Source organism: Petromyzon marinus, chromosome 60 (assembly GCF_048934315.1).
Source record: "Petromyzon marinus isolate PM22_M1 ecotype Great Lakes invasive population chromosome 60, UKy_Petmar_22M1.pri1.0, whole genome shotgun sequence".
Lineage (NCBI taxonomy): Eukaryota > Metazoa > Chordata > Hyperoartia > Petromyzontiformes > Petromyzontidae > Petromyzon > Petromyzon marinus.
Window position 1 is genome coordinate 7,640,042 of NC_133726.1, and position 26,879 is coordinate 7,666,920.

The 26,879-nt window shown below is 49.6% G+C and overlaps 1 protein-coding gene across 9 annotated transcripts in view; it reads right to left on the reverse strand.

The window, feature by feature from the left end:
- The window catches only part of LOC116955617 (syntaxin-binding protein 5-like), a 223,376-nt gene that overhangs the window by 45,619 nt on the left and 150,878 nt on the right, over positions 1-26,879 (reverse strand). For 3 of the 9 annotated variants that reach the window (XM_032976783.2, XM_032976776.2, XM_032976779.2), the window contains exons 18-21: positions 25,940-26,091; positions 21,519-21,584; positions 12,304-12,342; positions 1,025-1,075 (exon numbers count right to left, since the gene is read on the reverse strand). In XM_032976783.2, the coding sequence (XP_032832674.1) occupies positions 1,025-1,075; positions 12,304-12,342; positions 21,519-21,584; positions 25,940-26,091 (308 nt within the window). The remainder of the gene's footprint in view (positions 1-1,024; positions 1,076-12,303; positions 12,343-21,518; positions 21,585-25,939; positions 26,092-26,879) is intronic. The other 6 variants (XM_032976777.2, XM_032976780.2, XM_032976782.2 and 3 more) reach the window with 3 other exon arrangements.

Below are 26,879 nucleotides of genomic sequence, written 5' to 3' on the forward strand. Positions count from 1 at the left end.
TGTGAACCACCAGTAATGGTAACTCCCATGTGAACCCCCAGTAATGGTAACTCCCATGTGAACCACCAGTAATGATAACTCCCATGTGAACCACCAGTAATGGTAACTCCCATGTGAACCCCCAGTAATGGTAACTCCCATGTGAACCACCAGTAATGGTAACTCCAATGGTGGGGGGGGGGGCAGGGCAAGGCAGGGGGAAGAAAAAACAAAACGTTAGGCAAGAGATTTAGACATCCGTGGACCGAAGCATGACATTATGATTCATATGAAAGTATTTTTGGGTTAGATAACGTAAATGTAAATGTGTCCTAAACCCACCTCCCCCGGACACCGACAATAAGTAAGGTTGTCTCCCTTGGTATACAGTTGGAGATTTCGAATATGCGTGTCTCTGTCTCTCTCTCTCTCCGTGCTCGCGTGCTTTTTCTTTGGGTCCTCCGGTTTTTCCCTCCACATTTAGAATTACCGTGCGTTTGTAGTATCTGACTGCTATGAATTTCCAAGTGACAAGTCACTTCGTTGAGCTATCATTTGCGATGGCCAGGTCGCTTCTGAAAACGAGATCAATAGATCATTGGAAACTTATCTGGTAAAGTAAAAAAGTCTAGTTTATAGGTTTTGCCACGTGGAACAAAACGTGGCAATTAGTTACCGCTTCAGCACACCGTCGTGTTGGAGAGCACAACCCACACGTTTAATTCCACGTGACACACCTTAATGATTGGCTGTGCCGCGGGGGGGCTTGGGGGAGGTGGGTTTACGAAACCATTTACATTGATGCGATCTAACCCAATTTTATTGTTATGATTTTAAAGTGGTCGTGAAAGGCCTACGTGTTGAAAGTTGCATGGCATTATGAGTCGATGGGCAAAACAAGATCAAAACCTTTGATCTTGGGGTAGGGTCGGTAAATGAGCCGCCAAAACAGTCGCAGTGAGCGGGCACGCCGTCGTGTTGTTCAAGCCATTCAAGGTGGATTCGCGCATCGCACAGACAAAGCTCAACGCAGCAGCATGCATACCTATGCTTGTCTTAAGGTCACTTGGGAGACTTAATTTCCGGTGTCTTTTAACTGAAATAATAAACAAAACACAGGGAACAAATTCAGTCGACGAGACATTACGACGAAGAGAACAAAAAAAAATCCGAGACAGAAATCATGATTATAATAACAATACGCTTCAAATCAAGATGGAATAACAACAATCATAATATATTTTTTTTAAAACGCGACAAGTTGTCTTGCAAAAAAAAATCATGAAAACCCCTCGAAGCCGGACCCGAGAAAAGCAACAAGGCTGCAGTAAAATAAAAAAAATATAGCTTCAAAAATAAACAATAAAAAACGTTCCAACGGGTGCAACTGTGCGTGCACTTATCGAGGGGCAAGTGGTAGGAGACTCCACTTATCTGTCGTATGGAACTCCAGTAGATGTGTACAATTGGATGCTGCGCTCATCAGCCAGGCCTGTGCAATTCCTCTCTTCTCAATCCCGCAATTTTTCAACATTTACTTTACATTTATCCCGCAAATCGGTACAATCGCATGCTTCGCTTCCATCAGAGGAATAGCTCCTTCCGCATCCGATGGAAGCAGCGGCCCACGTCTGCTTCACGGTAACATCGACTCGCGTTAAACTGCACAATGGAGATTTATTTTGCGTGTTATTAAATTATTTGGTGAACTTGTATCGTCAGACAAACGACTTAGTATTTTACAGCAAATAATTAACAAATCAATGCATTGATTGGTTAATTATTAATTGATTAATTTCTGTGTCGCGGATATCCCCCATAAACCGGAATGTCCCTCCCAAATTGTAAATATTGCGTGAACTTGTATGTCCGACGTAGGCGTTTACAATTAATTAAGTAATTATTAATTCAGCGATTCGTTGTTTGATTAATTCATTGATTGATTCATTGCAGTGTCGCAGTCACCCCACCCACAAAGCGGAAACAATCTCTCCCTCCCGATCAGTCCGGCTTTGAGAGGCTTTACCGTAAACAATAACAACAACAATCATAACGACTTGGAGCGGAAACGAAACGGCACACGGTCCACCACAACACGCAGAGGGAAGGAGCGCTTGTGCGCTCGACAGGACGGCAAGCCGAGCTAGGAACAAAGGGGCGGACGGACAAACAGCGACACGACATCACGCCTCGTTACCGCATGCAACACGAGGCCGGGGGAGAGGGACGTTGGGGGGGGGGGGGGGGCGCAATCACTGGACAATCGGTGCGTAAATTGAACATTTAGCAGCAGCAGCCGCCGGTGTTATAAGCAGACACGCGTGGGGCACTTTAGAGCTGTGCGCAAACACACACACAGCACATTTTTTTTGAACGCAGACGGCCATTTGACAAAAATAAAAAAAATAAAAAAAACAATGGTTATATTCGTGGAATCGAGTGTTCTTCGCAGCACCCGCGGCTGATGAGCGCGATGATTGTGCATTGTCGATGGCGACGGAGGCTGACCGCTTCTGAGGTTCACCCCTCTTGCAGAGAGAGAGAGAGGGACGCTGGACAGACGGTTCTTGGAATAGGTGGGGAGTGCCCACGCTTTATCCCACCGCACACGTGGCCTTTCCGATCGACTGACCGCGCTGTACCCATTAGAGATGCTGGTTGAGCAGAGGCAGTGGCGGGGGGGGGGATTTGAGAACCTCGCGCAATTGTTTTCACCCGCCTTTCGCCGGAAGATCGAACCAAACCAGCGACCTCCGGATTGCAAATCCATGACAGCGTAGCAGCATCCCACCAAAGAATCGGTATCCTCCACCATAAATGATGTCGGGGTGGAGCGGGGGGACAGAAGCGGTGGCATGGCGTGGCTGGCTCCCTGAACATTTGGTCGGCGAAATCGCTGAATCTGGTCTTCAGGCCTTCAAATGCCGAGCGGCACATGGGCATCTCCTAATGCCACCACACGCCTGTGTAGTACTACTGAGGCTTAGAGCTGCAGTGAGCCATATGATTATGCCGAATTTGATGTACTCATGTATGATATGGCTGTTGCACCCGATAAAAAAATGGCACCACTCCAATGGGGCCTCACTCCTCTTCGCTCTGTGTCTGAGCCTCTCGCGGGGGCTGTGGGGCCCCCTGTGCAGTTGCACCGCCTGCACACACTCGGTAGCTACGCGATCGGAGACGTGAAGCCTAAATCGCGGACAAAAATCCATCTCACTGCTCCTACGCGAGCTCCGTTCACCCACTGTGTGATTGCTGCTGCTGTCGAACGTGCGTTGCACGTGGCCACGCGACGTTGCATCTGCGGCCACAAACATCGCTCCGATGGTGTCCGTGCGTTCATTCCCATTTTTGTTCGGCGTTACGAAACGCCGAGCATGTAATGAGACATCAAAAGCCCTCTTTCATCCGCGCAATCCGACACGAAAATTATTTCCTTTGGGGATTCACTCGTTAGATGGCCCAGCGAAGTTAATCACATTCGCGATCAAACATTTTAAAGGGCACTTACTGGGTCACGGTAAAGCCGGTGGGGAAATGTTTATCGCGAGCCAATTTCGCCAAGAGGGAGTCTCTCGCTAAATTCTCTTTGAGTTTAAACAAATACGACCGGGAGCTTGATCACAAAATTACATCACTATTCAATCAGAGTGGGGGGGGGGGCGGAGTTATAAAATGTGGGTGACACACAGCTTGATGTATCGGGCTACCTGTAACTTCGGTTGCATCCGTTCACCTTGAAAACGTCTTAACCATTGTTATGAATTAATTAAGTGGGGAGGTTTTTAAAAAATATATCCATTAAAAAAATGACATCCACTTCAGAGATGAGGCTGTCGACCAAGACACGGGCCAGCTAATCACGCTGCAATGACCCCATCTAGGTCGGGGCTAATCATTGGTGGAACCCGGCAATGCACGTACGTACTGTACATTGAACAGTCTGTGAAGGCTACGTGGGGGATCTTTGCCTTGCATTTACGTTGAACTTCTTCCACACACCGTACGTACGTAGCGAACCGCGCTAATCGGAGCTGCGGCGTAGGGGGGGGGAAGGATGGCAAAAGTGAATTCACAAAAAGAAAGCAGAGATGCAAGGAGGAGGGATCTCTTAACGGAATGTATATAGCGTCTTAGCCAAGGCGCTTGAGGAAGAATTAACGACGGTACGAGAGCAACGTGCGAATGGAGTGGCGAGTGAGATAGACGAGAGGGGGGGTGGGAGTTCTGTGATGCGCGAATTCGGTGAAAGCGAAATTGACGACAGTGAATGACGAACGCATTGAATGAATGTTGTTGACGAGCGATAGCCATGCGTTGAGAATATGAAGAGGGAACAGCAGCGGTGGTGGTTATGAGGGGGAGATGACGCGGTCGTGGGGTGACCTCGGGGTAAACAATTAGTGTGAGTTTTGAGTGAGGAGCGGAAACTTCGTGAGCGAAGGTGACCGCTTCATGTGGAGGGGGAAGTTTTCTCCGGTGAACGGGGGCAAGAAGAGAGAGAGAGTGTCCCACCTGGCCGACATTTCCAGCGCCGGTGTAAACAAAAGGGCCCAGGTGTGTGTGTTTAGGTTTCATGTGGGGGAGCGGTGGTGCAGCGGTTAGCGCTACGCTGCGCTACGAACCCGGCGACCCGAGTTCGATTCCCGCTCACGGCCAACACCCAGTGATGATTATTTGAACCGGTCCGGGGCCTCCCCCGAGGTCGACTCGGCCTCAAATTAGTACCTGGTGCGGTGTGTTAACATCGCCACTCGGGAGACAAAGGCGGTCGGGCGTGGTGCTGGCCACCCACCCCCTCGCGTACCATTCCGGCCTTCATAGGTGTTACTTGCTAACAGCACTTGCCCCAACAGTCTGTGAAGGCTATACGAGGGATATTTGTCCTTTTTGCTTGTGTTTTATGCAAGGACCTTGCATTGCGTCCTTACGAGATCACAAGAGGCAATGTCAGTGGAAAACTTAAGTCGATCTGAACGCAATCAAGAACACGCCATGTCATTAACTTTATTTTCAAAGTTAAATTCTGGGGCATTTTTTTTCTCAATAAATTATGCATAATTGTTGATGTGGCGAATAATAGTGGTTGTTGTGTAATGGATACGTGTATCCAAGCTTTGCGTTGTCCCTCTGCACCAAACGAACTGTCAGCTCCACGAATAGTTGGCTTCCACTTGCACGCATCCAAGAACAGCATTTAAAACGCATTAATAAAAAAAATATTCTCTTTCGTTTGATGAAAGGGAGTGGATAAACCACACGCACCAACACGTGTACGCACACACGTACAGACACACTCGCGCGCGCAAAAACAAAACGTCCCCAGCATAGCCCACGTGGACTATTGAGGGCGAGCGCCGGTAGCGGACCGCCCGCCTCCGATAGCCGGCACGGCGCACGAGAGGGGAGCGGTGAGGTGGGTCTTTAAAAAAAGGGCTTCTGCCACCTTCATTAAAGCGCCCCCCCCCCCCCCCCCCCCTGTGAGAAAGGGTGGCTATTCATGTCCACCCAATAGAACTCGACGTCTTGCTGGTGAGGGCCGCCTCCTGAGGACGAACGATTAGCAAAGTCTCCACGAGGGTGCAATCAAGCGGGGCGAGGCCACGGCTGGGTGCTCGGTCTGCCACCCGGTTGTCATCCAACCGTCAGGGTTGCCACCTGCCCGGGAATTGGCGCACTCCGGGAATTTGCTTCTGTGGTGTCCGGGTGCCAGCCGAAGTCGATTTGTTGACCGCGATCTGGTACCGGTGTCGTGCTGAACTTCATTAAAATATTTTTGAGCCTAGAACCCAGTCCAACTGAGAAACATGTTTGGCCTATCTGACGCCCAGCCAGACTCTCGAACCGTCTGGGTTATGCAGTTGCATACCAGGGCAGGCAAGGTCCTTCTTGTACAGCAGAGCTCCAGGAGGAGACGATGAACCTATTTTCTGCCAGCGAGACATCGGCCTTCTCCGTGTTTATGGTGGCCAGTGGCGTAGTGTGGTTTGTGTGGGCCCTGGTGCAAGATGTTAACTCCCTCGCCTGGTATAGAGGAGGTCGTGGGTTCGATCCCGCTACTGATGCCTGCTGCTGTATATTTAGAGTTTGCATGTTCTCGCTGTGGTCGCGTGGATTTTTCTCCGGGTCCTCCGGTTTTTTCCCCTCCACATTTAGAATCGACGTACGTTTCGAGTATTTGCCTGCTACACGTTCCCACATGATGATGAGCCACTTCGTTGAGCCACCATTCGTTGGTGGCCAGGACACTTCTGAAAAAAGAGCTCCACAGCTTGGCGGGCACATGCCCGGTGAAAATAAAATGAACTAAATATAGTTTGCAGTTTTAGTTTCGTTTCCTCCCCCCGAGCGTCGTAGCCCAGCGCCTGGGCCACTCCGGTCAGTGGGGGACACTCGGTGCAGTTGCATCGCCTGCGCGCCCGATCGCCGCTCCACCGTGCAGAACAGCAGCCACGGTGGAGGCTACGTGGGAATTCCCAGGGCCCCGACGCCGTCGCGTGTCCTGCCCCCGGGGTTTGTCGTTGAGCTAACGGGGGGCAGGCAGGGAGGGGGGGGGGTCCATGCGAGCTGGCTGACGTTGCTCGAGGCCAGGAAGGAACCACGCCGTGGTCGCTGGGCGACTCCAAGCTCACGTCGAAGATGCCAACAATGGGAAAAACCGACCCGGCAACAACGGACGTCGGGGGGGGGGGGGGGGGGTTGCGGCACTCGGCTCTTAATACTGCTTCGGTGGCGCCCAAAGAGAGGCAAACGGAAGTAGGGCACCTTTGGAGCTGCAAGCTTCGAGCGATCTTTCACGTCCAACAAGGGGTTGTAGGGTCCTCACTCGTGGATGACGCCGGCGTAGCAGTCGGTAGCCAGGGACCTCGGTTCCAACGAGCCCGTGGGTCCCCGGTGCAGTTTCACTGCCTGCACACTCGATAGCTGCGCCACTGGCGATGTATGTACATACTGTATGTTGAACTCCTTTCACATCATACGTAGCCAACTGTGCTAAATCGGAGGTTCGGGGGGGAGGAACAACAAACTAAACGCAAAAAGCAGTTCTGAAGAACTGAGTTGGTCAATCTTTATGATTGCAAAGTGCGTAACTCTCAGTGGGTTTATGATTTCGGAAGGAGGAGCGTTCCAGACGGCCGCAGAAGTCTATTTGTGATGCCTGTGACCGTTTTTTTTTCGATGGCTATCTAAAAGCCGCCGCCGCCGCCGCCGCTGCTGCTGCTGCTGTGAGGATGACTGGGAGTTTGCACGGCAATGGATTAGCGACGGTGAACACAGTAAGGGCTCCCCCCACAGATTCTTACAGGCCGGTGCGGATCACGTGCGAGCTCTTCCGGCATTCCAAGGATGTTCGGAGGTGGATATTAGTGGTCAACTCCGAAAGGCACCTGACCACCGGCTCAACACATTTTGGGTCAAAGACACTGTGGACTAAATTCACGCGAGGCATCGAGAGACGGCGACTCAAGATGTCCCGGACACGTTCTCAGAATGGACTAGGACCATATACCAAAAAACTGCCCGAAGATGGACACCACCGGGCAAAAGGAATCCCTGGGAGACCCGAGGCCACCTGCCGCGAGACCACGAAGGAGGAGCTGGCAGCGATCAACCTCTCTCGGGGCGAGGGCTCAACATGTTGCCAAGGGCAGGAAGACGTGGAGGGAACTCATTGTGGCCTTATGCCCCGTAGGGGATGAAGAGGATTAACCTAACTGTGGTCTTAAAAGGAAACAAATATATAAATAGGAAAAATGTTGGGCAAATCGCCCTTCTTCTTGAGCACAATTCGTTCGCCAACCACCTGATCGATCATGGGGCCTGTATAGACCCCCAGGGGAATAAAAACGCCACCCCATGGGTGTTCCAGGAGACGCGCGGGTACTTTGGAAACCCGCGCGTAGATCTTCTTGCTTTCCCAACAGAACATTCAGCTTCAGAGCTCTTGTTGCCACTTCCAGGGAGGGCTTGGGGCGGTGGACTGAGATTGCTAGAGGTTACAGTGACCCCAAGGACCAGTTCAGGTATCACTCGCCACTGATGTTGGGACAAAGCCAGAATCGTACTCAGACCGTTTGGTAACTGAGCTCATTTGGTGCTTAGTGCAGTGTGGAAACCACTGCTATGTACACGGGGTACTGCCAGGATGTCGTCCTTAAGTGTGAGTACCAAACCCCGCTTCATGCGTAGTCTCGGTGAGTTGCACATTCCTATTTGTGTGGCATCCCATTTTGTTAAAATGGAAGGTTTCCATAAGGATATGTCCATCGTGTGGGAGCCATCATCTTGCCTTCAAAGAGCATCGCAATTGCTCTCAATCAAGTGAGGACGGAAGGAGAGATAACCCACGCATTTGGTATTCTTCTTCATTCGACGATTTATGAGCAGTCAAAGCTGGTTACCTGGATGGTAACCAGGGGAAATGTTGCATCGCGAAGTTGAATAACGACGCACCTCTCCGAATTAGTGAAGCTATTAGAGAAACAAAGAAAATAAATAGACTCTTATCGTCGTAATTCATATTCTTTCTGGATAATGTACGTGCTGTGTACAGGATATTTGTTGCGATTTTTTTACAAACTAAAATTTACACTTACAATGAGTTTTAATCCAAAGTGAGTGGGTGTCAGCATTCCAACGCATCGTTATTTACAAAGAAAATATGAACAAAATGGTAAGCATCATGCATAATTAAACTAACCAATTACAGTAATTAAGAGTTGTGTTTCAGCATACAAAATGTGCCCTGAGCATTTATGCTAAATATTAAAAATCTCCATGCTTAATTCATTTCCAGATTAGCATAATATTGCATGAATATGTGAACCACGTACAACATTTATGTATTACATTACCTAATTGAAAATAGATGTATTACTTGTAATAGCTGTATTATCTTTATATTTTATAAATACGTTTCACTGGCAATGCACAAATCCGGCTTACAAGAGATCTTCACCTCCGATTAGCACGGTTGGCTACGTAAGGTGCGAAAGAAGATCAACGTGTACATTGAAAAGTTAGGCGCGGCTTTGCGAATGTGTCACGAATCGCAGTAGCACAGCACGCGTGCCCTTTGACCCCTCCCACTGCTTGGGGGGTGGGGGGGGGCAGGGAGGGGGGTGGTGCGGAGGATCGGGAGTTGAATCTCTCACGGGGCGAAACGCACATTTCATTACGCGCCGCCGACAACAGAAGACGCCCGGCAGCCACCTCCTCGCCCTGCCCGTCAAGACACGAGCGGTGGGTGACGACAGCGAGGACCGCGGCGCTCGATGCGAGGCGCGCGGCACCGGGGCCGACGGTTCGGCCGCGGTGCCGCGGGTTGCGGCGTTTTTTTATCGCGCCCTGATTTGTAAGTAACAAAAAGAATAAAGTACATGGATGGAATAGTAATGGGGGTGCTCAAAAAGAAGGAAACTGGCTTCTCAGGACCACTTGTGTAAACTCCTCTACGTTTATCAATTCAGTCGTTGGAGCTCGGGACCGAGATGAAGCTGCAGGGGTTCCCGTGCATGTATTACCGATCCAGCGGCAGTGCGTGGATCATCAACCGCATCGGGATATCCAACATCTGATGCACGGGCGGCGATGATTACGGGACGATCTACGCTGCAGCTGTGCCAGGGCGTACTCCACGCAACAAAAATAATCGCGAACGGTCGCCCCCCCCCTCCCAACACCGATATTCACTTCTTCCCGTCGGTGAGACGGCGAGAGTTCACTAAGCATCCGATGATGCACATTCACTGAATGTCTATGCTCGATCCAACCCTTCGTAGTTGTTGCTATCGCCAGGAAGGAGATGGAATCGCCCATGATCAAATCACTCAGATTTGCACGATCCCATCGGATCTCAGAAGCTGAGCGCTGAGAATGGACGGTGCTCTGGTGGGCGACCACCGTGGGATGGGTCACGGTACTCCATTGTGGGTAGCAAAGTGCAGTGAAACACAATACGCTCTGCTGTACTGCTATGGTCACGTGTCCACGCTTCCCACCAGCAGCGGACCCGCAACTGGCAAACGAGGGTGGCGGGTGACGGTCAACTGACCCCCACAGAGGCACATGGCATGGGGAGGCCCTCATCCAGCAACGGATTGACAAAAGGGCTGTGTGTGTATGTATGCGCGTGTGTATGTTGAATTTCTTTCGCGCCACACGCAGCCAACCGTGCAAATCGCAGGTGTGGTATAGCGTCACGGCTAATCGGAGGTGTCCGTGTAGCGCCATGCTTGCGTGTGCGGCCACTGCAATGTTACCGCAGTCTCGTGGGCAAATATTCCGTGAAATTGTAACGAGTTGCCAAAAAAAACGTCTCCGGTGAATTTTCGGCCTCAACGTTTCACGATTCATTCGGGCAGCAACAAGCCAAAAATTACGGGCACCGCGAAGAACACGCAAGGGCCTTCCCCATTCCTGCCCGAGATGCACCGAATGCGACGGGCGAGCATTTACATCGTTACGCTATTTAAATTGATTTTTAAATGTGGTGTGTATATACAGGTTGCTTCAAATAAATGTTAACACTTACATGGGACTATCGTTTTTAATGGAGAAAGAACGGATAATACACTGTAACGTGATAAGAAATATATGTTTATGGCTTCAAAAAGTCTCCACTTGTTCGCCATCCTTGTCAACGCGTGCCTGGAATCATCTCCAGGTGGTCTCAAGAGCCCAGGGGCAGCACATTTATTGTGGTATCGTTGCAAATTCTCAGAAGTCTTAACATTTTTTTTAAAGCACCCTGCATATATATCAATGAGTCATTCGTCCCCCTTCATGGAAACAATGGCACGGTACCCTCCACGCCATTTAAGCCACAAACGTGAAGGCAAGGGAACGGGAGTTCGAGGCCACACGCTCCCCATTTCTGTGGAGCGAGGTGCGAGGTACTCCGGCAGGTCGGCGGGGAGAGGTGCATGGAATGCCTCCCGCCCTTCCTCCAGGGATGGGCGGGAGTTAATTAGCGCCCTACGAAACTATGACAGGTTGATAAGTTCACCACAGCGCTTGTAAGTGATTCATTCCTAAGTGCTCCTCCCTTTCCTTCATCCATAACTCCCCCCCCCCGCACTGCCTCTACTCCCTTCCTTAAGCTCTTATTCCCCTCACCTTCACCTTCCCACACGCACGCACACACGTCAACACACGCACACACACGCACATGCACACACACGCACATGCACACACACGCACGCACACACACGCGCGAACACACACACACGCACACAGGCGCGAACACACACACGCAAACACGCGCGAACACACACACGCACACACAGGCACACACGCGCACACACGCACGCACACAGACACGCACGCACACAAAAGTACACACGCGCACGCACGCACACACGCACGCGCGAACACACACACGCACACACGCGCGAACACACACACGCACACACGCGCGAACACACACACGCACACATACACGCGCACACACACAGGCCCACACACACACGCACACACGCGCGAACACACACACACGCACACACACACGCGAACACACACACACACACACACGCGCACACACACAGGCACACACACGCATACGCACGCCCCACTCGTGGTCCCCACGTGGCGGGGCAGCAGCGAGCCCAATCTTCCCCCCCCCTCCCCATCTAAACCCAGGCGCACAGCCTTCGGGACTTCTGTCTGCGCAGTTTCTGTACCCCCCCACCCCCGCATCACGGTTTTTGCTTTGTACCGGGCTCCTACTGAAATATAATTTTTTTAAAAAACATGATTATTCTTTTTTCATAATTCGTCAGTGGCTCGCTGCCTTGTTGTGGCAGAGAAGCTCCATGTCCCATTTCTTCGTAAGCCTGAGCAGCTCCACTGGATAGGGGCGGCCACACCAGGGGAGTGGTTAGCAAGAGTCGAGACAAAATGTGACTCCCTTCACCAAAACCGGCTCCGACCAGCGTTACTATCTTGCGTACCAACATCTGCCAATGGAAAACCACGTTCACGCCAAATTTATCATCATGTCAATCGTTGCCGAGGCGTGACAGTAAAATAAAATGTCCATAATTTTACATCCTTCTGTCTCCTCCCCATCTGTGTATTTAATTCGCTCGTGAGAATGTCATCTGGCTGAAAGGCACAGACTGCTCTATAATTTCAGATAAAAGTTTTTTTTTTCATGCAAGAAGAATGACAAAGCGGAGAGATTTTCAGCCCCAGGAACCTCTGGTGCTCGCCTCCTGAGAAGCCAGTTTGTGACTTTCTGTTGCACGGTGAGAATACAAACACACGGCAACAAGCGTGGTATGGTATACACGGGCAGCGTATACCAGGGCACAGATGTACCTGTTAAATAAACAAAACTCCATCTTCGTGATCGCACTACTGTGGAAAATGTAGCGGCAAAGAGAAAAAGCAATACAGCACTTGAACATGCATGAAGAGTCAAGGAACGAACATGCCGCAGAAAATGCAGAAACAAAGAAATTTTTTTAAAAAAAATTGTCAAGATTTGTTTTTTTTTTATTCAAACATTTAAACTTACGAGCGAGATGACGTGACGTTGCAATAATTAACGTAACCCACCCGGCGATAGGCGAAACCAAATCAACCGTGGGGAAATTTGAGGAGCATACGTGTCACAACGTAACTCGGGCCTGATTTAACAGCAGGCAGAGGCTCTCATCAGTGAGAGCCTGAGTTCAAATGCTGACCAGGGTCAATTGACGGCAAATAACAACATCATCATCATCACCACTACCACCATTCCTCTGGAGTTGGTGAAATAACCTCCCCCATCATCGTGATGATCAGCCATGATCAATCCACTGCTGGATGAAGGCCTCCCTAAGCCGTCTCCATCTCTCACGGTCCTGTGATGTCGCAATCCCTATCGATGCCCTACGCATAAACTTCACTGGGTGGGAGTGGTCACCTGTGCTTACCCTTTTGGATGATCTGCCCCTCGCCATGGGAATGAGGACTTTCCACCACTGGCAATGAACTGCCAGTGAAGATACTTGTGGCCCAATTGCGCATTTGAGAAAGTTAAGACATTTTAACGTGAGAAAAAAAAGACAGTTTAGAGGTCAGGGCACTTGGCAGTACAGTACAGTGTCTAATATCCGAAGCGTTGAGAACGGAGGTATAGGCAGCTATGTGAAAAGTCGGATATGTGAACATCAAAATAAAGTGACAGTTACACCACGCACAAGTAAGTCACTTTACAAATTTAAAGAGTAAGCCGCTTTAAACACGCCACAAAACCTTCCTGAGGTTTGAAAGAGAGCGAATGTACGGAGGATTAAGAATGTGTGGCTGTCAGTGAAAAAGGTGGCATTTGTGAATATCTACAGATGATTACTGTGATACTACGCGCGGACACCACACTTGGGAGTGTGGGCCACAAATAAGTGGGGGCGGATAAGTGGCAGCCAGATAGGTGACGTTGTACCGACGTTGTGCTTCTACCGTACCCACAGTTTGCGATGTATCGTGATGGATTTCGTGAGAGGGAAAGCTATCGAATGTCCATGCGTCGCAGCCTTAATTCCTTGCCAAGTGAGGCAGAATAATAGACGAAGAAGAATAATCGCTTGCGTCTCCTTCACATATCTGTTCCTCCACGTGAAAAATAAAAAAAAAACACAAAGGGAGATTTAATTTTACACACGCCATCGGCCACACGGCCTTCTGGGAGCGATTTACGTTCAGGAGTGTCTTATTTATTAAAACAATGCTGCTGGAAGAAAAAAAAAACGTACTCCCAGAAAGCCGTGGTGGCTGATGGCACGCGTGTAAAGAATGTTTTTATTTTTTAATGTTGCAGTACGGATATGGGAAGGTGTATTATTACCCACTTCTGTATCTTGTAACCATTTCATATTGCGTTCAATTAATCCACAGTGTGGCACAGGGACCCCTAAAGGAACAGCTTCCTCCAGTCAGCGTGGCAGCACCCTCTCCATTAAGAGGACAAATGAGCGGCAAATGAGGAGGAAAACACCTCGTTCAGAGAGAGTAAGTGCGTTAACCGTGCGTTAACAGTGCGTCCGTTAACTGGAACTGTGCGAGTGCTTAATAGCGGGTGAGCTCATCGCAGACACGGAGCTTAACAAAAGGCCAGCGATTTTTGCCAATACACCGATGCATAACTGCCCATCAATCGCGCAACAAATTACCACGAGCTTCGAGATGCGTGGGTATTTAATTGGAGGTTAGTCGCCGCATATTAAACGGCCATTGGGAAGATGAGAAATCTGGGACACTTGGGTGTCATTCACAAATATATGAGGTGTACATGACCCCATCCTGGTGCATGTTTACCCTGCGGCCCTGTGTCAACTTTGTTGTGGGCAATGGGTCAGCACAAAGTCTGCGTCACTTACAGAATTACATCGGAGAGGGGTGGGGGGGTGGGGCGGAAAATGCTCGTACGTGTAGAAATTAATTTCAGTCCGTCTGTGCAGTATTTTGGAAAATATCCGTCAGCAACGGGAGGCAGCGGGGGGCCAGTTTGCAAAATCCGTAGAAACCGCACAGGCGCGGCCGATGATGCTTAACGGAGAGAAATGAAACCCCACGAGCGTGCACAGCCTGCAGAGGAAACCCCGCGTCTACCTACCGGGCTCCCACATTCTTGGTTCTCTCTCGGTAAAGTCGCGCAGATAGAAAGTACAAATAAAAACAATGAAATGAAATTGAAATAAAAAATATTTAAAATAAAAAATAATACATTTAAAATTGAAGAAAGCAAAAAGAACCCACGACGTTTCGATCGCAACACAAGCGGCTCCCTTTTCATCATCCACGACTCTCACAACAGCTGTGTGCGTTTATGTGGTTTTTTTGTTTGGGGGGGGGGGGTGTGACCAGTCTAACAGCGTGACATCGAGTAGCTGTGACAGAAGGTGGCTTTTTCTTCAAAACAACAAAAAGACGCGCATATAAAGGTGCGGGCTCGACAATGAGGCGAATTAGCAATTAGCAATCATTAGTTTAATCCCTGCCAGCAGTCTGCAAGGCCGACCGTCTTCAGATTTAATTGGCCACTTTCCTCAAGGAAAGATACCAAGAAATGCAACACTGAGGAGTATGAGAAACATGACTCATCGCCCTGAGTCACTTTGTTTAAACCTTCATCTGCCCTATCAAACAATACGGTGACTAATGCCGTTCGGGGAGCCTCGTGTGTGTGTGTGCGCGGTGGTTAGCGACCAGCGCTAGGACACCTGGCCACCCGATTCCCGCTCAAGATCAACACCAGTGACGATCAGCTGAACCAGTCCTGGGCTTTAAATGGGTACCTGGTGCGGTGTGTAAACATCAGCCACTTGGGAAGACAAAGGCGGCCTGGCGTGGTGCTGGCCACCCACCCCCTCGTGTGCCGTGCCTGGCCTTCACAGGTGCTTGCTCACAGCACTTTACCCGAGTGTCTGTTAAGTCTACACGGGGGATCTTTGCATTTGTGTGTAGCTCATTGTTAACGGGAGCAGGGCCGCTTGAAGACTTATGCAGGAACAACAAAGTGTATGTTTTTTTTCAAACCGCGTGCACAACACCTGGCCAATTACATAATCGTTCTCTCTGCATTTTCAATTTCGTTTAAGTCTCACGAAAAGAGAGCAAGCAGTAGTGCAATGGGAATGTTCGAAATGAAATAGACGTAGGATAAATATGTACGTGTGTGTATATACTGTATAGTAGTTTGTTCAGAAGTCAGTGAGCGGGAATAGTAATTTACACAGCGGACCAAACATTTTCTCGTGAAGAAAATGCACCCCCGCATTGCATTTTTGATTAAAAAGGCAAACACATCAAATTTAAATCATAGTTTAGTCGCATTGATGATGATAATAATAATCATCATAGTGGTAAAACTGCAATAAGAAGAACTAAATGTATACTGTATACTCGACTCAGATCTCCCGACTGTAAGGGATTAATTATAAAAAACAAAAATTCCACCCGAGGCTTGCACGACAACTGCTGCGATTGATAACACCGTGTAACAAAACATTTATTTTGGTTCCTGGGTACTAAGTGTTATTATTCCAATTGCTTATGCCTCAAAAGTACAGAAGATGGCTATTATTATTCCCTACAAACTTTGCTTTGGTGACCAGGACACAAAGCAAAGTTAATAATCCACCCCATTAATAACACTGTGTAACAATTTTATTATTTTTTTGTTCCTGGGTAGTAAGTGTTATTTTCGAATTTTGTATGCCTCAAAAGTACAGAAAATGGCTATTATTCCCAACAAACTGTGCTTTTGTAACCAGGACAGTGATATTTTGAAATTTACCTATTTTCCAGAACATTCCAGATAGATTCAGTGCTGAGTAAACTTGGATCAACTTCTAGAACATTCTAGAACTTTCCAGTAATATACAAAGTAGAAAAAATATAGGGGCCTTAAGCCCACCAGTTCAGTTTAGTTCCAGCTGCCTAAATGGATACATACAGTGAGGGCAAAAAGTATTTTATCCCCTGCTGATTTTGTACGTTTGCCCACTGACAAAGAAATGATAAGTCTATAATTTTAATGGTAGGTTTATTTGAACAGTGAGAGACAGAATAACAACAAAAAAATCCAGAAAAACGCATGTCAAAAATTGTATTAATTGATTTGCATTTTAATGAGGGAAATAAGTATTTGACCCCTCTGCAAAACATGACTTAGTACTTGGTGGCAAAACCCTTGTTGGCAATCACAGAGGTCAGACGTTTCTTGTAGTTGGCCACCAGGTTTGCACACATCTCAGGAGGGATTTTGTCCCACTCCTCTTTGCAGATCTCCTCCAAGTCATTAAGGTTTCGAGGCTGACGTTTGGCAACTCGAACCTTCAACTCCCTCCACAGATTTTCTATGGGAATAAGGTCTGGAGACTGGCTAGGCCACTCCAGGACCTTAATGTGCTTCTTCTTGAGCCACTCCTTTGTTGCCTTGGCCGTGTGTTTTGGGTCATTGTCATGCTGGAATACCTATCCACGACCCATTTTCAATGCCCTGGCTGTGGGAAGGAGGTTCTCACCCAAGATTTGACGGTACATGGCCCCGTCCATCGTCCCTTTGATGCGGTGAAGTTGTCCTGTCCCCTTAGCAGAAAAACACCCCCACAGCATAATGTTTCCACCTCCATGTTTGACGGTAGGGATGGTGTTCTTGGGGTCATAAGCAGCATTCCTCCTCCAAACACGGCGAGTTGAGTTGATGCCAAAGAGCTCCATTTTGGTCTCATCTGATGACAACATTTTCACCCAGTTGTCCTCTGAATCATTCAGATGTTCATTGGCAAACTTCAGACGGGCATGTATATGTGCTTTCTTGAGCAGGGGGACCTTGCGGGTGCTGCAGGATTTCAGTTCTTCACGGCGTAGTGTGTTTCCAATTGTTTTCTTGGTGACTATGGTCCCAGCTGCCTTGAGATAATTGACAAGATCCTCCCGTGTAGTTCTGGGCTGATTCCTCACCGTTCTCATGATCATTGCAACTCCACGAGGTGAGATCTTGCATGGAGCCTCAGGCCGAGGGAGATTGACAGTTATTTTGTGTTTCTTCCATTTGCGAATAATCGCACCAACTGTTGGCACCTTCTCACCAAGCTGCTTGGCAATGGTCTTGTAGCCCATTCCAGCCTTGTGTAGGTCTACAATCTTGTCCCTGACATCCTTGGAGAGCTCTTTGGTCTTGGCCATGGTGGAGAGTTTGGAACCTGATTGATTGATTGCTTCTGTGGACAGGTGTCTTTTATACAGGTAACAAGCTAAGATTCGGAGCACTCCCTTTAAGAGTGTGCTCCTAATCTCAGCTCGTTACCTATATAAAAGACACCTGGGAGCCAGAAATCTTTCTGATTGAGAGGGGGTCAAATACTTATTTCCCTCATTATAATGCAAATCAATTTATAACATTTTTGACATGCGTTTTTCTGGATTTATTTGTTGTTATTCTGTCTCTCACTGTTCAAATAAACCTACCATTAAAATGATAGACTGATCATTTCTTTGTCAGTGGGCAAATGTACAAAATCAGCAGGGGATCAAATGCTTTTTTCCCTCACTGTATCTGCATTTTTCTGAGATGGCATCAAGAGGCTGCAAGCATCTGGCAAACGCATTTTGCTATGTCTGCGACCAATTTATCAAGACAAGAGCGAAAAAGTACTTGTGGAAGAATCTGCCCAGATGTGTGAGGCCTACAAGGCATATTTCGGCATGCCTGTCGGGGATCAAGACAAACCCTCGGCACCCCATTTCACCTGCGAGCAATGTAAAAAAAACCTCTGGAAAGTAAGATGGACAATTTTTGCTCGGAATTTTACTTCATGAAATTTGTTAACAATTTTTTTATTGTAAGTATAGGGGTTTTTCCCCTTTTTTTTCTGGCAACAAACCCCTATTATTATATTTTGGTACTGGCAAACGAGGTCTAATGATGTAATTTTTTTATTGTAAAAGTTTTTAATTTTAAAATGTTTTACAATTTTCAATGTTATTGAAAAAATATATCATACATGAAAAAGTGTTGCGATAATCTCTTACCTATGAGTCATGGGTGAAATAAATGTATTTTTGTAGGATGGCCCAGATGGGAAAAGAGGGCCATGAAGTTTGCTATTCCAAGAATTTGGCAGGAACCCACTGACCACTCAAGCAACTGCTACGTCTGCATGGTGGACCCTTCCAAACGTGGGACAGGTAAGAATGGACCTGCTATCATCCATAGCCCCGGTGCCACGCTGCCATGAGCTCCCCGTACCCACTCCTCCGGAGAGAGAGCAGCCGTCTTTAGAAGAGAGCAGCAAGTTAGAGAGCGAGGAAGATGTTGTAGATCCAGATGACAATTTCAGAGGTGGAGCTGAAGAGAGAAACCCATACTACCCCAACCAAAAATACCTCAACGAATTGATCAGAGATCTTGGTCTCAGCAAGTCCAATGCCGAGCTTTTGACATCTAGGCTCAAGCAGTGGAACTTGTTGGATGAAAGTGTGAAGTCGCAGATCAGAGGAAGTGTCACCAACCTTTTTGCAGCATCTTCGCCCGTCAAGATGGGCTCTGCTTCTGCCACAATATGACCAGTCTGTTCGAGTCAATCAGAATCGCCTATAACCAGAATGAGTGGCGTCTCTTCATTGACAGCTCATCCAGGAGCCTCAAAGCCGTGCTGCTCCATAATGGTAACAAGTACCCGTCTCTTCCCCTGGCTCACTCGGTGCACCTCAAAGAGGATTACAACAGCATCAAGACCTTACTGGACGCCTTGAAATATGATGAGTACGGCTGGGAGGTCATCGGAGACTTCAAAATGGTGGCATTCCTGATGGATCTCCAAGGCGGGTTTACCAAGTTTCCCTGCTGTCTTTGCCTTTGGCACAGCAGGGACACCAAGGCGCACTACCACAGGCGGGACTGGCCACAGTGGACCAAGTTCTCTGTGGGGAGGAACAACGTCAGGTGGGAGCCACTGGTGGACCCCCGGAAGGTGCTGATGTCACCACTGCACATCAAATTGGGCCTCATGAAACAATTTGTCAGAGCTGTAGATAAGGAGTCAGCAGCCTTCATGTACCTTCAAGACTTCTTCCCTAAGCTGTCTGAGGCAAAGGTCAAAGCCGGTGTCTTCGTCGGACCACAGATAAAGAAGATCCTGGAGTGCAATTAATTCCCCAAGAAGCTCACTAGTGAGGAGAAAGCAGCTTGGGACAGCTTTGTCGCAGTGGTTCGTGGCTTCCTGGGCAATCACAAGGTCAAAAACTATGTGGAGCTGTTTGAGACTCTCGTGAAGAACTACGGCACAATGGGCTGTAGGATGTCCCTCAAAGTCCATATCCTTGATGCTCATCTTGATAAATTCAAGGAGAACATGGGAGCGTACTCGGAGGAGCAAGGCGAGCGCTTCCACCAGGATATAATGGACTTTGAATGTCGCTACCAAGGACAGTATAACGAGACCATGATGGGAGACTACATTTGGGGACTGATTCGTGAAAATGATCTACAATATAACCGTAAATCTGGAAAAACTACTAAATTTCTAAATATTTTGTAGTCATTTTGTATTACTTTAGTGTAAATACATGTTTATTTAGATTCATATGTTGTTTTTTCTGATGTTATGTGAACGAAAAGACACAAATTTCTCCCATTTTCTCATTGAAAATAGGTACATTTCAAAATATCATTGTCCTGGTCGCAAAAGCAAAATTTGTGGGGAATAATAGCATTTTATTTTATTTTTAAGCATAAGCAATTAGGAAATAAAACTTACTACCCAGGAACAAAAATTGTGTTACATAGTGTATAATTCGTTACCCTATGGGTCAGATCGTCACGTGAATGTGCAATGCCGATTGGCAGTTCTATCCCACAGAGCCATCCGGGATACCAGAGCCAATCAACGCTGCCGACTGATTTAGCTTTTCGGCAACGCGCCAGAGGCACGTTGCCGAAAAGCCAGAAAAAAAATTACAACAACAATAATTGAGCCCCCACCACCACCACCACCTTCGATTGAGCGACCGTCACTCAACCAGTGCGGCGTTTAAAGCCGCGGCCCCGAGGTCGCGACCCGCCACTCACTGCCGCCCGCCCGCATCGAGCCGAGCGGCTCAATAACGTAGCAGCGTCGTCCGCGGTGTGGCCGTGGCAAAAGTTTGAATAATTACAAAGGGTTCTTTCTCTTACGGCAGGCTTATCAGAACCGAGTGCAGCCGAATGAACAACTGAAGCGTACTTCATTCCTACTCGACGGGAAAAACAACAACAACAACAACCACAAATACAATCACGGAGTTACGGGAAAACAATATCGGGGCTGGTAATACAATTAATCACATCGTGCCGTGTGCGAAATGCCATCGCGCCTACCCGTAATTCGGTGCGCTTCCAACGAAACTGCCAGCAAACATGTGTAGCTCATAGGAGGCTTTTTCGGCTCTCGCCAGGGTGTGAGGGTAATGGGAAATCTCGCCGAGTGTGGGAATGAAACTTTTTTTGTGACACGCGAATCACAACGACTGCTTTCTTTTTTGAGGGGGGAGGGGGGGGCGGCGGACGTGTAGGGGGGAGTCGAGAGGGGGGGGGGGGTGCCGTGCTACACAAGCGCGCACGTGTGTCCGTGTGTGTCTGTCTGTGTGTCCGTGTGTGCGTGTCCGTGTGTCTGTCTGTGTGTGTCCGGGGAAGCGGTAGTGTAGTGGTTAGCGCACTGTGAAACCGGCGACCCGTGTTCGTTTCCTGCTCACGGCCAACACCGGTGACGATTATTTGAACTGGTTCTGGGCCTCCCCTAGGTCGACTCTGCCTCAAATGAGTACCTGGTGCGGTGTGTAAAAACATCGCCATTGGGGAGACAAAGGTGGCCGGGCGTGGTGCTGGCCACCCACCCACCCGTGTAACGTTCCGGCCTTGAGCGGTGCTCGCTCACAGCACTTGCCCCGACAGTCTGTTAAGGCTACACGGGGGATCCTTGTGTGTGTGTGTGTCCATGTGCGTGTGTACAGACGGCGTTCGGCTGCCAACGTGGCCCGAGGGCCGTGTCATGTCGGAGCTCTCTCACCTGAACTTGGCGAGCGGCTCCTCTCTGTGTCCGGGGCCCCGATACCCTCTGTGATGTCAGCCAGGCCTGGGGGGTGGGGGCGGGGGCGGGGGGCGGGGGGTGGCAATCGGACCGAAGAACAATTCAGGGGGAAAAGTTTTGCTCACTTCCCTCCCCTTCCCGAAGTGGATGCTGCCACCCGCGGGCGTAATGGTTGCCCGGCACTCTGTAACACGCGATGCGGCCTGATGAGATTTACGTTTTAAAATTGTTTTCCCAGTACCATTTTTTTTAAAGGTACTCAGAAAGAAACACTAAAAGAAAATACATTTTTCATCAGTACCGAGGCTCCCGCAAGGCCATGCGGGAGGGGCGTGTGGCACAGTTTGGCCGCCAGCGGTCGTGTCGCTACAGTTTTCAGCGTTGAGTAACGATGTATTTAAAACAAAAACAAAGGCGCTACGTCTCTCGAAATAAAATTAACGCTCACCGCTTTCATATTAAACGGACACCCACCCTGCAAACTTTCAGATGTCTGGGAACGGGAAAGGGTTAACTGGACATTTGAATAAGTACTTTATAGTAGCTCACGAGTAACAGACAAACCCCTTCACGAATGGAAAAGTATTACGAATACATCCACTCATTCATATTAAAATTACTAAATGTTGCTGGCACATTGCATTGTGGGAAGCTTTGCCCTTGTGAGCCCATGGGACAAATCCACAGAGCCAACCATTCGCGGTTGTTTAAAAAAAACAATAATGAAACTGCCTCACACTTCTGAGGCAGAGAAGGTCTGAGAAATCAAATACGACACACACACACACGCGCGCGCATGGAACTGAAATAAATCAATTAAAATAAAAAAGACGTACGGGTTTTGTCTGACGGCTGGATCACCCAAGTTGCCTGCCTTTGGGTGCGCAAGCCCGATTGAAGCGATTTCAGAAGCACAGTCTGATGCTTTGATTAGAATCCGGGGTGGGTGGGTGGGTGGCGGGGTTACGTCGAGGTTAAAAAAAAAACAGAACCGACGGATGAAGCAAAAAAACACACGCGGATGATGCAACGCAAACATGTTGACTGTTTACCTACGCACAGCAAGACGGGGGGGGGTAGGGGGTGGTGGTAGTGGTGGTGAAGATGTGCGGTGCGCCCTCCTCTGTTTTTCGTTGACTTCTTCAAGCTATCGCTTTCACTTGCCCGCCCGCGTCTCTTTTTCGACCCCCCCCCACGGCAACGCGAGGAGCCGCCCAGCGATGAACCCGGCGCGCGCGCGCGCCCATCGAGATAGCGGAACTTCTTCCGCGCCGTACGTAGCCGACCGTGCTCGGCGCGGGTTCACCCACGGCGCAAATCGACATCTGCCCGCCCGCCCGTCCGCCCGCCCGCGGATATAACCGGCAGGTTTAACCGTTGCGAAGACGTCTTCCATTGCAAAAGCGTCTTCTGGTTGCGAAGACGTCTTCAGCTGCCAAGACGTCTTCCGGAGCCGTTTGGTGCCGCCGTGAGCGCGAGCGGGCCGACGGTGTGACTGAAAACGAACATTCGTTTGCTCCGTGAAGCAGCTCACTCGGGCAGCCTGGGACGGACAAACGGCAAGCGACGATGCAATCTACGGGATACGAGGCAAGGAGAGCTCGGAGAAGATAGCAGGGTAAGATTTTAAAGATATTGCCATTGTTGCTACGGGCCATGGGTGACTCTTGTCAACGGTGACCCGCGGGGCGTTAGAATCGCTGAGAACGATGCCCCCCGCCCACCCATGCGTGGTTCGGACAACAAACGATGGATGTGCCGACAATTCCTAACAAGTCACGCGGCTTCAATGGCCCCGCTGAAAATCCCTCCACTGGTTCCCCATCCACTCCAGGAGTAGCAAGTACAACATCGCGATCATCTGTGCCATCGTGCTCTCTCTCTCTCTAAGGTATCTCTACCTCACCTCTCCTCCACCCTTGTCACTCCCCAATGTACCCCGGGCAAGTCGCCGTGTCCTACGCAGTTCATCTTACGACCTGCTGCTGCTGCTCATCGCACCCTGCACGACCGGGGCCATCCCCTGCGGCTGAGAGGGGCGGTTTCCTCCGTAGCTGCACCACCAGCAGCCGTCTGGAACTGTCTCTCTCTTCCACTGCTGCACATTCGCAGCAGCAGCAACAGCAGCATCCAAGCACCATCAACCACCTTCAAGCAGCAGCTTAAGGCTCACACCTGTTCAGATGCTCACCTGTCCAGACCCTTACCTGTCCAGGCTCTCACCTGCCCAGGGTCTCCCCTGTTCATGCTCTCACCCGTTCCATCTCTTACCTGTACTATGAGACACAATCAGCGTGACGACTGCTGCCACCCTGCCACCTTAGCTGGAGGGCAGGTGGGGAGCGATGGGGGGGGGGGTGATCAGGTACGATGCCTTAGGGCTCACAGCCGTGGGAGGCACCAAAAATATCTCCCAAGTGCGGAGGGATCTGCACGGCTGTCACCCCAATTACGCCGACGCCTCACGAAGACGCTCCGCGCGCTCTGGGTCAAAAAAATAACCCCAACACACAATGACGCGCGCGCGCGTGCGTGTGAGTCACGGCTGCACATGACGGCGATGACAACAAAATACGGGGCAATTAGCAAGGGGGCAGCTTTGGGTGGCACGTGTAGTGACACCCGACAAAAGTAGTCTTCAGCAGCAGGAGTCTTTGTTGCTTCCAGCTCGAGGCATACACGGTGATCTTAAAGGATTCCTTTCGCTCCAAGCGTCCCGAACTCTCTCGCTTCCCCCCCACTTGTATCCCTCAAGTCACTTGCCCGAAGGTTCCTTCACCTTCCACTTTCCCTCCAGCCACTCATCTTCCCACACTTTTCCGAACGGATTCCCATCGTCCCACCCCGTCGATCATCCTCCCGTTTCCCTCTCTCATCCACTGTTGTACTTCTACCTGCAATCCCCTTCGACTGCCCTGCCTCTAACCAATCCCCTCTCGGGCCCCATTAAGTAAACAAGCAGAAGGGGGGGGAGCGTGTTTTTACCTCCCGTTCATCCGTGTCACACAGTGGTTGTCCACCGCATCCGGTGGGTATCGTTGGAAAGTCAAATTAAATGTTGTGCACGTGGATCTAGCACAATGACGTGCATCGCGTGCAATTGCAAAGTACTTTTACAAGAATATTTTAAAGCGACGGACCCATGTTTAACAACGATAAGATTGATACGTTAAAGAAAGACGCAACATTATAGTGAATTCGGTATCATATTTTTTTTTTAAAAGCATGATAAGCACACAATTGGGGCATCCGAATAAAGAGCCATTCTTGAAAATATTACGTTTTAAAGATGTCGTTTAACAAAAACATTCGCCGAATCTAATGCCCTCAGATCCTGCGGCAGGCCGTTCCAAGGTACGCAATCTCTGCCCACGTCAAAACGTGTCTGGGCGGATCTCAGCAGATGAGTACCTGGTACGGTGTGTAAAACATCGCCACTGGGGAGACAAAGGCGGTCGGGCGTGGTGCTGGCCACCCAACACCTCGTGTACCGTTCCGGCCTTCATAGATGCTCGCTAACAGCACTTGCCCCTACAGTCCGGTAAGGCTACACGGGGGATCTTTGTCATCTTTGGTAGGGAGCGATAGTGTAGTGGTGAGAGCGCTGCAATACAAACAGCGATCCGGGTTCGATTCCCGCTCGCTGTGAAAGCCAGCGGCGATTATATGAACCGGTCCTGGGCCTCCCCTAGGTCGATTCAGCCTCAAATGAGTACCTGGTGCAGTGTGTAAAAACATTGCCACGGGAGAGACAAAGGCGGCCGGGCGTGGTGCTGGCCACCCACCCCCTGGTGTACCGTTCCAGCCTTCATAGGTGCTACTCGCTCACAGCGCTTGCCCAAGAAGTCCATTAAGGCTATACGGGGGAATATTTGTCTTTCTGGGGAGTGTGCATGACTGATTGATTACTATTATTGTATTGGAATTAAAATAATTATTGGTTCAAGAAAAACCCTCTGAAAGACAGTCTAATAGTGGGGGAGAGTGTGTTTGCTCTTTCAGGACGTCTGGCACACTGCATTTAAATCACTTAGTATTACCATTATACGTTTTAATCACACCTAGATAATTGCATACATAAGTGGTTAACGCGTACGTGATTTAATGAACAACTTAATAACGATGACAGTGGCTGACGTGCCTGAAGAATTAAGTTCGTTGGCATGCAAAGTACGAGTCAAACAATGGTGAGGAAACAAAAACGATGAGAGAATGGGGGCCTCCAGCCGAGTACGCAGCGTCCAAGGTCGCTGGTTCACGTAGTACATTCATACAACAGACGGGCAACTCGAGTAGCTTAAGAATTACCGAAGCACATGCACGTCCCGTCTCGTGCACAGCTTAACTCTTGTGTGCGTGGTTACCGAGACACACAGCGTGTGTCGGTGAGGGTATCTCACCAGCAGCCAGCTGCTTGCTCTTGCGTGGAGACTTGGGTTGTCTCTGGTAGGGGTCACTGGAGCCGTAGAGGTCGAGGCAGCTCAGGCTGAGAAGAATGCTCCTCTGCAGGACGTCCACCACGACGAGGCCACTGCAAGTACCCAGCGCCACCCTGCACAGTATAGGCACACACAGAGACACAAAGATCCCACGTGTAGCCTGAGCACATCTCAGAAGCAAGTGCTTTCAGCCAGCACCTACGAAGGCCGACACGGCGCCCGAGGGGGTCGGTGGCCAGCACCGCGCCCGGCCGCCTTTGGCTCCCCAGTGACAAAGGCGGCCGGGCGGAGTTAGTCGGCACATTCTGTCACTGCCCAAGGCCCTACGCTTTGTGGAGCACTCGGGCAAACGTTGCAATAAATAAACGAATACAACTTACACACAAAGACACGAAGACAAAAAGATCCACCCAGTATAGTAGCCTCAACAAGTGCTGTTAGCGAGCAGCACCTATGAAGGCCGGCACCAGCACATAAGGTCGTGGGCGGCCAGCACCACGCCCGGCCGCCTTTGTCTCCCCAGTGACGATGTTTCCACACTGCACCATTTGCTCATTTGAGGCTGAGTCTACCTAGGGAAGGTCCAGGACCGGTTCAGATAATCGTCACTGGTGACGGCCGTGAGCGGAAATAAAAACTCGAGTCACCGTGTTCATAGCGCAGAGCTGCGCCACCACTCCCCACACGCGCACAATCGCACACGTGCACAATCGCACACGCGCACAATCGCACACGCTCACAATCGCACACACTCACAGAGTGCCCGTAGGGAAATCCCATGCGTGTGCGTTGAGAAGGATTCAATAAACGAGGAGGGATTATGCATCCCGTTTCTCCCTCGTCAGTTCTTCTTCACAACGTTGCCCCTGGTCCAAACCTCCAGGCGTTTACACGCGAGCCC